This window comes from Phallusia mammillata, chromosome 4, assembly GCF_965637545.1.
Source record: "Phallusia mammillata chromosome 4, kaPhaMamm4.hap1.1, whole genome shotgun sequence".
Taxonomy (NCBI): domain Eukaryota; kingdom Metazoa; phylum Chordata; class Ascidiacea; order Phlebobranchia; family Ascidiidae; genus Phallusia; species Phallusia mammillata.
This window is the reverse complement of record NC_137255.1, coordinates 23,916,117-23,928,002: the sequence shown is the minus strand read 5'-3', so window position 1 is coordinate 23,928,002 and position 11,886 is coordinate 23,916,117. Positions and strand designations below refer to the sequence as shown.

The following is an 11,886-nucleotide window of genomic DNA, read 5'->3' as shown; positions in this document are numbered from 1 at the left end:
GTTGGGAGGTTGGTGGTATCTGCCGCTTTTTCCGTTGTCTACGTATACACGTTGGAACTCTTTCCTACAGCAGTTCGAAATCTTGTCATGGGATACTCATCTGGTCTCGCTAGGGTCGGCAGCATGTTATCACCTTTTATCATTTTTGCAGGTACGGTTTGTGAGCAACTTGTTAGTCACAATTGTGATGTATGTATTTATCGCTAGATGTCGCCTCTGTGTTATGACGTCACGTGTCGTATATATTCGTGCACCGTGTCTTAAACGTGGCAGTCAATACCAGTAACCGCTTGAAGGTGTGTGCGTTCATGACAACAATGAAAATGATTCTTAAACTGTGAATGCATCTACATAGTTTGAGTGTATGCAGGCGGTTAATACATCCTTTTCCAAACTATTTTTACAAATTGATACACAATCGGCATTTTTAAGTAAAAAATATTTCTGCAGCGGTTTCACCACCGTTTCATTTACGTTAGGTCATCAATCCAACAGCGTTGCTGTTCCGCTTGGAATGGCTGCTTTCATTTTCTTCACAACAGTCCTGTACGTTTTTATGCCCCAAACTAAAAAGACCCAGCTGCCTCAAACTGTCCAAGAAGCAGTAGAATTAAAAAGGTGTGTTCATAGTGGCGTAACAATGAGTTTTATTTCTCAAACAGGAAATAAAGAGCAGAGACATTGTTATCTCGAATTATTATTTCTTTCATTCTGCTAAGCTTCAAAAACTAAATTTAAAGGAATGCAAATCATGACTATTTTGAAGCACTCTTTGCGAAGCACTTGTATTTGGATACTGTACTTATGCGGTTAGAAATTTAGTTCTGAAATTTTTGTTTGCAGTGACGGTGTTAGTTTTCTTTGTCAATCATGGAAGCGAACATCAAAGACAGCAAGGAAAAGTGTTGAATCCATTGCCGACTTGTAAACAAGAAACACCAAGCAGTTGTATTAACGATGTACTTTGCAATTGCACATAGCTGCTTAAATAATTAAGAGTAAATCAACTGATTCAATTCAACATGTGACAACGAAAAGCACATTGTCTATGTTGTAAGTGGACCCAATTGACAAATATAAATGTAACTTCAAGAGAAACGCCACAATAGTTACAAAAGTGAGATAAGTGCTTGGACCCGAGACAATACAAATGGCACCTGGGTCTATACACCAGGTATGACGTAATGACGTAATAAAATCCTTTAAAAGTCGACCACTGCTTTAAAAGTCGTATTACCAACTTAATAGCCACATGCGCCAGACTTGCAGTACGCCTATTGTGTACAAACAAAGCAAAAAAACAGGCATTTGTTTTCTTTACATCAGTAATTTTGAACAGCAACATGCAGGCCCTTGGATAAATAAGGGATGTGGCTATCATTGGGAAATAATTGTACGCCCCTGATTTCCATTTACTACCCAGTACGACACATTATTTACGAATAACAAATTAATATTTAGAACCGTTTTGGTGTTTTCCACAAGACGACAGACAATATCCCAAAGCACGCATATGTTGAATGGCTTACTGCCTAAAAAAGAAAAATCTACTAACACCATAACTCACGTCAGTCGTACATTTAGCTAATTGGAATAATCAATGAAAATTCAATGAAACTAAGTTTGAAACTCAGTTCCTAATGAAAAATATTCAAAAATTTACGGCTTCCCGAACTCTCCATAAACTTTAAAAAATCATTAAAAGAGTCCTCCTCTTTAAAAAAAGCTTGGATTAAATTTATACATAAACTTTTGCTCAGGCAGATACATTGTGCAACAAATGCGAAAAACTGATTGTGTGTGCCGACTTAGCGATCTTAGGCAATTTCGTTTTCGACTATACCTCAAACATTTCTACGAAGCCTAATCTATTGTATGCGCAGCCGCCATGAATTGCCATAGTGCAAATCATTTTTACACGAAACAGGCAGTTATTCGTCTCGGCGCTTACTGTTTGGAACAAATATGAATGTTTTGAAGTATAGGATACATGGTGATTTAAAGGGAAAAGTGAAGTCTTTTTTAACTTTTGTCGGCAATATGCTGTTTGGTTTAGGAATAGGGTGCATTGAAATTTGCTCACTTACTTCTCATGATATTAGCCTATAATTAGCACTTTGTCTTGAGGCAGTGGTTTCCAGCCTTTTTGTGGCCAGACACTTTCATATGTCGAAAAGAGTCAAACTTGTTAAAAACCAACAGCAGTTGTGATAAACAAAATCGTATAGCGGCAAAATTTGGTTGTGTCATTGAAAATGTGACATTATTTTCAAACTGCCGGCGCCTAAAGACACTTCATATTTTTCTCCCAGTGACGTTATGTTTAAAAAAACACAGATGGTTAACCGCGCTTATAAAAAAGACGTCTTGTTACAATCGTAGCTAATAAAATGTCAACAATTGAATTCCGTTCTGTGCAATGTAGACAGAAAGGCGTTTTCAATTAAGGCTGATTTCCGACTAATCTTGGGGCCATGTTAGCTTGGTCTAAGAGCATGTTTAACAATTTGGTTATTTCTGCGAAGGCATGTCAAAAAAGCGTCAAAACCCAACCATATTTTTGCCAAATCAAGTACAGGCGTTGTGGGAAGTAACTACTAATAGAAATACATCTTAGTGCAGATATTCAACAAGCGTTGTTGTCGTAGTCAGTGCAAGTTGTCAACTAATTTAAAATTAGTTTTTTATTTAAATAGTGTTTCTTAACATAAGCTGAACATAAAGGTTCTATACCGATGTCATTTTTGGAATTGCTTTTGCGATTAAATGCAAGTTAATCAATTTTCTTTATGTAAGTTACATAGGATAAGTTTTCAACAGAAACTTTTGGGTAATGTTTGTTCTTCGAAATGTAACTTGCCAAGAGATAAACGAGCAAAAAGTTTTTAAAGATTATCGCGTATTAAACCACTGGAAAATTGAAGAAATTTAAAGGTTCATAAACGACATGATGAGAAAATGTGACTTCTGAAATGTCTGTGCAATAAAACGTTGTGTTAGGCCGCGTTCACACAGAGGCACCGTCCCGTGGTTTCGTACCTGGTGTTCATGCCCCGCGCGTTCACACTGAGCAAAAAACGTCGTTCATACTAGACGGTTTTCGCGACTAGGCATCGCGTTTTTTGCTGGTGTGGACGACAGGTTTTGACGTCTGAAGAGAGGTTTCGCGATGAGACAAAAGTGTGGTTTCAAACCTGATGTTGTTGAAAAAACTCACTACTATCGCCAGTTTTATTTGATTTTCGGCAATGGCAGATTAGAGTTTAAATGAACTGTGCAGTTCATGCTTGAAAAAGTTCGTAGACTTTATTTAAATGCATTTCATTTTCATAAAAAGGAATAAACATGGATTTAAGTGGAAGGTTTTCAAGTGTAAATTTATTTTGGATTCTTACTAAACAAAAACGAAGACGTGTACAGCTCAATCAAGACTTCCTTTTTAACTCATTGAGTTACACACATGTAGACCCAATGCAATTTTTTGAAACACCTTCTTATGGCCCTTTGCCGTTGAAATCATGAGATGAACCTCCTCCGCACTCCAAACAATTAATTTTGTGACTTCTTCTTCAGACCATAGTATTCCTCGTTCACTCATTTTAGGCACGCAAACGTACACTTCAGTAACGAAATAGACAGCACTTATTACAAACCAACGTACAAACCGCAGCATTCAGTTTCACGCCTTGCTTCGTTCAGTCACGGTTTTCGAACCTTGCGTCGTTCAGACACGGGTTTCACGACCACGTTTAGGTGCGAAACCACCTCTTTTCGTACCAGGTTTCGGGAGGTGACGTTTCGTTCATACTACCAAAAAGTTTCATTCCTAGTAGCGAAAACCTACCGCGGTGCCCGAGTGTGAACGCAGCCTTAGTTAGTTCAATAAGTGTCGAGTTTTCAATGCGGAATGGTTTCAGGCTTGTGTGTAAATAATGATTTCAAATTGTTTTCATTCAATAAACAATAGTTAATGATGAAATATATTTTTTGCCATACAATAGAGGTATAAGCCAAAAACAGCTATCGAAGACAAATTTGTAAGTCGAGCCTAACATTTTTTGGAGGGTTGACCAGAATGGAAATTGACAAATGCGATACTGACGAAAAAAGACAAACAAGGATATATGAAGAACTGAATGTGTTTGGAAAATATCAATCAAGATTATGCATTTTGTTGCTGCTTTCAACAATTCCTAATGCTTTTACAACGTTTCAATTTCTTGCCATTCATTATACACCACAATTTCGATGCAATGCCGTAAACGGGACCTACTTCGCTCCAGCAGTAAGTTGTATAGATTAATGGATTTTCTACATACTGTGAAGCTGCGTAAAACTTTTGGCACTTTCGGTGCTTGTTTCTTTTGAAAATAACCGTAAGATAATTCAAACAACAGCACACTTAGAAACGACTGGTATGTTGAAGTAAGTTAAACTATAAGCAAACCAGAGTTGTTCGGACCGCGTCAGGGCTTAGATTTTTTTTACAAAGTGGCTTGATCCCGGCCTAACGTTTGTGTCCGTAGTTATTGCCTAGCCAAGTAGCTTGCTGCTGGACTTAATGCCCAACAGCCCTAAGACGGCTTGTTTGAGTTATTATTGTCCATTGTGTATGCATTATATGCTTTATATTCTGTACTTTTTGCAGGCTTTTATGTATAGGTCTGTCAATCAAACTTTTGGTCCTAAACGGGCTTCTCAAAAACGATTCGGGTTTGGGCCGGGTTTCGGGTTTGTACCTTCGGGTTCAGGCGCGGTTTGGGCTGAAGCAACCACCGTTTCTTCGCAAAATCAAGTTGTAATTGTAAATGCTCTAATATTTTGAGTTAACATGCTCTTAACTCGGCCAAATAAGTATGTAGTTTCATCTTTTTTGTATACATATTTAAACATACAAAATACGATGAAAGATTTATTACCGTCCGTGATTTTGTTTCAGAAAAACTCAAGCAAATCCAGTCTGGATGACCGTAGGATGATGAACACTTGTACATTTGGCAACATTACCGGTTTAACCTTAGCAAACAGAACCAAACTTTTCGGTAAGAAGCCCACAGCAGTGTCTTTTATCGTGTATCAAATAGCTTTACAATGGAGCAATGCCTTACATAGCGCAAATTTAATTTGGAAAAATAAACGCATGCTTATACGATTACGACTGTTGAAATTTTGTTCGGAAATTCTTATGCAGGATATAGGGTTGATTTGTTTTCGTGTACTTTCCGCATAGCTTCTTTTGGTATTTTAAAATTGAACCTAAAAGGCTCAAGGAAGGAGAGGGCATGCTGTGGGTCATACTTTGGAATCTCTTGTGCGTTGAGTACAGGGTTTTCGAAACCTTAGCTAGTTCAAAAGTGTGTGTAACTTTATTGTTTGCAGATGATACCACACAGGCACGAATCAAAACCACACAGTTGGTTTGCACTGATTGGACTTTCGAGGGAAAAGAAGTTAGCGCGGTTACAGAGGTAAAAACGTTTGGACGTAATATCAACGTGACCAGTATTATAAATAACGTTATAGAACTGTTTTTGTGACCAAATGAGTTAATGATCCTCTGGCTTTATTTACGTACGCAACGTATCTGCAACATGACGGTAAAGCGAGAGAAAATGTGACATCCGAACGTTAGCGGCACAATACAACACAGAAATTACATTTACCACAAACTACTATGTGCACCTTGTTACAAAATCAGACCCTAATACTATATTAAACAGTCCTAAAACCCTACTTTTGTTGTTTTAGTTCGGAATGATATGCAACAACGAATGGCAGAAACCATTTTCCGTTTCATTGTTCATATTTGGAAAACTCGTTGGAGGTCTAATAGGCGGATTCATTTCAGACAAGTAAATAACATTTTTCTGATAAAACTAATTTTCTTTAAGGCTGTCCGCTAAATGAGTAACATAATTGCAGAAACATTGAACTAGACCAGCGGTTCTCAAACTGGGGTCCGCGGTCCTTTTGGGGTCCGTAAGGCAATTTTGGGGGGACCGCGAAAAGGTTGAAGTAATCCTATAATCTTATTTTGAGTCAGTTTGTGCCACTACATAAGTTTAAATCAAAGTAGAATCAACTGTCTCTAAGGTAAACATTGCTAAACAATAGCCTTTATTTCATAAAACTAACAAAAATGCAATTGTTCGCGCACAATCGTAATTGTTATGCGCAATTTTGCTTAACTAGCTAAAATCCTGCAATCAACTTTCGTTTTTTCTGAAATACACATTTAGGCGTAAGGATCGCGAGACCTCGAAATAATGGCAAAGGGACCGTTTTGAAAAAATAATGAAAAAGTTTGAGAACCTCTGAACTAGACCCATAACTTGTAAAGTGCTGTGCTATACAAAGATCGTCCTAAACCACTTGCGTTTAATGCAAACGAGCTGCGGATAAGCATGCTCAAACGAAGCTTTTTTAAAATTAAAACTTATTTTTGATTTGACAGGTATGGAAGAAAACGGACATTTCTCGTATTTAGCGCTTGGCAGTACTTGGCTACTTTCGCGTCCAGTTTTACACAGAATTTAACGAGCTACGCAGTAATGATGTTTCTGTCTGGATGCGGCGGGCTTGTTAATTTTGTTGCAGCTATGTTGTTAGGTAAGAAATACTGACTCACTATAGTTTTACCGTATTTTACGGACCATAAGGCGCAATCTAAATCCTTTTTTTTCCTCATAAATTGATCGTGCGCCTTATAAGCAGGTGCGCCTAATGTATGGATCAAGTAGTGTTTTATTGCCTAGGCTACACTCAAAACCAATACCGATACTATCATTATATAAATAAGCCACCGTCTTACACAAAAACTACGGTAAATGCAATTACCAACTGTGATATTCAGAGCTTTATGAGCTTTATACGGGACTTTACTGAGCTTTATACGGTAACCCATACTCCTTAAAATACGTTGCGTTCTATAGTCCGGTGCGCCTTATGTATGAACAAAAAACTAATCAAAGCAATTTATTGACAGTGCGCCTTATAATTGGGTGCGCTTTATGGTCCGTAAAATACGGTACTCAACAGTTTCATCGTGGTAATGCCAACCAGAGTTGTAAACGCGCCTGAAATTAAAGCCCGAGCCCGAACCCCAAAGTACAAGCCCGAGCCCGAACCCCAATCCTTTTTGAGAATCCCCGAACAGTTGATTGACAGGTATATACATCGAAGCCACAGGAAAGACAAGGGCAACATACACAATAGACCAGTGGTTCTCAACCAGGGCCCATGGTCCCCCAGGGGGGGGGGGGGGCACAGGTTTAGATACACCCACTACAAATTCCATTTTCTTTTTTAACGCGCATAATTACGTGTGTGCTGCAAATAACTTTATTCCCTAATTTAATCAACTATTTGTCCATATTGAGGTGTTTCACGATTACGGATTCTTGTTTACTCTATTTGAGCTGTTTATAGCCGAAATTGGTACCGAATTCCGACGCGAGTTTGCCATTTTAATTTTTTGAGGGGGCCACAGGTCTTTCAGGGTTACATAAAGTGGGCCATGAAGCCAAACAGTTACTTTTAGGGGGGCACGGTCCACGAAAGGTTGAGAAGCACTGCAATAGACAATTGGTCTTGAACAAGCCGTTTTAGGGCTGTTTGACATTAGGTCGGGTCCAGCTACTGGCTACTTAGCTAGTTAAATTTATTAAAAAAAAAAAAATACAGAGTGTAAAGTCGAGCGCGAATCAAGTCCGTTTTTCCTAAAGAGTCCAAATTAAGTCCGAACAAGGCGCAAATCCAGCGCGAACCCGACCTAAATAGCCCGGCCCGACTTACAATTCTTATGCCAACACATCCTATCAAACCTACGCACATATTGAAATGCAACCTTACTTTAACGCAACCTTAATAACAAATTTGAGTGCATATGCTTACATTTAGTGTTTAGGCTTTACTTTTGCATCAACTACTTAAACACTAATCTGGGCATATATTTCGCAGTCTCGGGTAAGTATCTGCATAGTCACCTGTTGTTTTAACATCCCGACTAGCAGATCAAACCAAACTAACTTTGCAATTATAATTCACAGGCACTGAGGTTGTGTCACCGAACAAACGAAGTTTAGTCTTTTTCGGCAACAGTGTCGGTTACTCTATCGGTTGTATGCTCATTAGCCTCTTGGCTTATCTGGTGTCGGACTGGCGTTGGTTTTTACGTGTCACAAGCGTCGTGGGTCTTCTGTACATACCGTACATTTGGTAAGCTCAAAGTAGTTAAATTTTAAAGCAAAAGGTAATCAGGTAAATTTGTAGATAAAAGGTAAATTTGCGTTTTACAATTTTCTCTGCTCTATATAACTTCACAATGAATCTTCTTCAAGTCATATCGTACACAGTTGTATTTCGATTGCATTTATATTCTATAAACTCAGGCTTTTAGACGAGTCTCCCCGTTGGCTTTTGGCTGTTGGAAGAAACGACGAAGCCCAAAATATCTTCAAGAAAATCGCAACATTGAACAAAACGCAGTCAAGCGTGTACGAAGACGAGTCTTCCGATTTGATTGTTGAAACAGACGACTCGATTGGACTGTGGCCGACTTGCAAGCTGATAGCTCGAACCCCAACATTACTAAAACGTCTGGCGATAGTCGGCTTGTCCTGGTATGTTGAGTCATTCATTTGTTTGTGTTTAGCAGCTTCACCAAATTCTGTTTGGAAGACTTCATGCAATATTAATTTAGCTATCCCCTTGATGGATTTTTCAAAACACAATATTGTCTACAAAGAGAGAGAATTTTCTCCCGTATTAAGGTTTGCTTGCGGTTGCATCTACTACACAATCTCTTTGGATCTTAAGAATTTTGGCGGTAATCGATATGTTACAATGTTGCTTCTCGGCGTAGCTGAGTTTGCTGCGGCCGGTTTGTTTTTTATCGTGTCGCAAAAATGGGGAAATCGTAATTCAAACATGGCTTTTATTGGAGGGGCTGGAGTTCTTATTGCTGTTCGACCACTCTTAAAGATGTGTAAGATGAATTTACCTTTCGAATACGGCCAAAACGACCTTTTTGTGATTAATTGTAAAGTATTTTTATAGCTGGTGTTGTTGCGCTACAGATGGCGGTTGTTATTGTTGGGAGGCTGCTATTAGCTGCCAGTTTTGTTACAATCTACATGCACACGGGAGAGCTATTTCCAACAGCAGTTCGAAATCTTGTCATGGGATATTCGTCCTGTATGGCAAGGGTCGGGAGTATGCTGTCACCTTTTATCATTTATGCAGGTACGCTTTGTCAATTTCCTTCAGTCAAGAATAATCAAGTGGAGGTACATGTTTGAATTGGCCAGTTATAAGCTAAGTACTTTCCTTATGTTCATCAAATACCAACGTAATTTTACTGTTAGGTCACCAAACCAACAGCATTGCTGTTCCATTGGTTATAGCAGCTTTAAGTTTTTTGACAGCAGCTTTGTACCTCTTTCTACCCAAAACTAAAAAGACTCAGCTTCCACAAACTGTTCAAGAAGCAGTAGAAATGAGAAGGTCTGTTGATATCCAAGTTTGAAGTAAATTGTGACAATCATGAATAGTTTAATTGTGTTTTTTTTCAGCGGTCTCAAACTTTCTTGTCAATCAAATAAGTGGAAATCGTCTAAAAAGACCTCTAACATAAGTTTATGATGTCAAACTATTGAAAATGGACGCATAACGGTCTATTTTTTAATTATATTTTCTGTGTGTTAAATTTGGGTGTTTGGAAATTTTACGATGAAAAGGAAAACAGTTTCGGTGCTCTCGGTTGCCTTGTGAAATATACAATAAAATTCTGCTTGCAAAAAGTGTTTGCTTGGTAAAAAATATTCTATTGTTCTTATTCGCTACAACGAAAAAGCGTTTTTTGTTGACAAATAAATAAAATGACTGACTGAACTCAGCAATAGCTGTTTTACGTTCACAAGTTAAAGTTTAACGAATACAAAACTGAATGGTTGAGAACAAAAGATATTTTAAAGCAATGGCAAATTCTGATTTGGATGAAGTAATTTCAGATGTTCTAAAATAGGAAGAGGTGCCATTTTTCTTTTCTTGGCTTTTAATGTTGTTTGCAGATTTATAAAACATGCAACTATTTATCAGATGATTTTTTCACTGGAGGAACGTAATTCGACTTTGGTAAAAGAGCTAAGAGGACAAACTGACAAATTGGGCTATCTTGAAAAGTCGACAAAAAGTCTAAAGGACTCGTATTACCAACCTAACGGCCACATGCGCCTGACTTGTGTGCAAACAATGCAAAAAATAGGCACCAAAAGCGTCACAATATATATGTATATGTATAAATATAGATTATGTGTATGACGTCATTAACAGTTAGGACTGATCTTCAGACTGTTCAGCTCGATCTGTACATCAAGTCAGAAATTAATCTGGGTTGTTCAGGTGCCAATAGATGGGATATATATGAGATAAACCTATTTCTTTCTTTCCGTAATTTTGAAACATAAACATGCAGACGCTTGGCTGTCATAGCGAAATAGTTGTGCACCCCTGCTATCTACTTACTACCCAGCACGAAACTCTATTTACGAATAACAGATGCTTTCTTATTAATAATTAAGAAAAATGTATTATTTTTTCCACAATACGGCAGACAAAATATCCGTTTAAACGCTCGACTGTCTATAGCAGGGGTGGCCAGACCTGCTTCATGCTCGAGCCGCATATTACAAAACTTAGTTTCAAAAGAGTCGCATCACATAAAAATCAAAAACGAATTGATTCACTCACAATGAAGTGTACTCTATCAAATAATGATTATTGTTGTGTGGTGATACTGTGAGTCTCCACCTGGGCTGCAAGGTGTTTGAAATTAGACTGATATGATTAGAAAGTTTTTGTGTTTAGCTTCGTAATGACGTTTGAAGTTACTGGTTTTGTAATGGTTGAGCGAAGCTTAACGGATAAGACATAGGTTTACCTCCATTATCAGCAAATGCAAACTCCACCTCTCATCCTGTTTTATATGTTATATATTCATGTTTATCTTTCTTTTTTTGCAATTGTTTCTCAATGACATTTTCTTGGCTGAACTTTGCAGTTGTTGCTAGATAAGCCACAATACAAATGCAAAATGCTTTTAATGTCAACCCTGACTTACAGCTTCAATCTGACAATATATTTCACTACAATGTACAAGCTGGAACGCCTCTGTACAATAATGTTCTTTTCGGTTTTCGGATTGTTATTGGGTGATAGAATGCAATGTTTTATAATCAGGTTAAACAACTTGATGGGGAAATGCATGTGCAACATAAAAGAACCGCAATCAAAGGCTCAAAGAGCCGTTTGGCCACCCCTGCTCTATAGTTTCAGCGACGACCCACTGGCGCTTATCACATTGTCTTGGGCGTTTGTATGTGGAATGCAACGCATCACCGGGTAGTACGACGATTTTCTGTCATAGCAACGAGCAATTTGTCAGTCGTATAATATGGAGATTCGAAAAGTGACTTTTGGCCAACAAGTATAGCTGCATAAGAAACCAAAATGAGCTTAATTCAGTTTCAGTCAACACAAATGTGCAAATGTTCCATACTTTTTTTGCGTAAATAAGGCAGCAGTGCAAGAGGTTTTCTTACGTGACGTTGGTGATGTAGCGCAGCAACTGTTTTGCCCTGAGAACAATGTTGTGAGGATCGTTTCAGGGGGAAAAAGGCCAATACACAACCAACATCGCAGCACTGTAAACATTGTTGTCTTAACGCAGTGGTTCCCAGCCTTTTTGTAGTACAGACACCTTCATATGTCGTAATGAGTCAAGTTTGTTTACCCCAGAAAAATTTCCCTACAGCAAATAGCCGTATAGCTGTAAACATTGGTTGTGCCATTGAAAATATGATATTATTTTTATTGGTTTCACAGTCG

The 11,886-nt window shown here is 38.1% G+C and overlaps 1 protein-coding gene across 1 annotated transcript; it reads left to right on the top strand.

The window, feature by feature from the left end:
* Positions 1-4,011: 4,011 nt before the first annotated feature.
* On the top strand, positions 4,012-9,805 carry LOC145223985 (organic cation/carnitine transporter 2-like). Its single transcript, XM_080090399.1, has 9 exons — positions 4,012-4,285; positions 4,940-5,042; positions 5,380-5,468; positions 5,749-5,852; positions 6,455-6,609; positions 8,049-8,217; positions 8,391-8,986; positions 9,058-9,243; positions 9,366-9,805. The coding sequence occupies exons 1-9, from the start codon at positions 4,076-4,078 to the stop codon at positions 9,524-9,526; spliced, it is 1,773 nt and encodes a 590-aa protein (XP_079946525.1). The 5' UTR covers positions 4,012-4,075; the 3' UTR covers positions 9,527-9,805.
* The last annotated feature ends 2,081 nt before the right edge of the window (positions 9,806-11,886 follow it).

Excerpts from the sequence above, each read along its gene's own strand:
- LOC145223985 (XM_080090399.1), top strand. The coding sequence starts at position 4,076 with ATGGAAATTGACAAATGCGATACTGACGAAAAAAGACAAACAAGGATA. Across the intron at positions 5,043-5,379 it reads AAACAGAACCAAACTTTTCG|ATGATACCACACAGGCACGA; the intron begins GTAAGAAGCCCA and ends TATTGTTTGCAG. Across the intron at positions 8,987-9,057 it reads TCGACCACTCTTAAAGATGT|CTGGTGTTGTTGCGCTACAG; the intron begins GTAAGATGAATT and ends GTATTTTTATAG.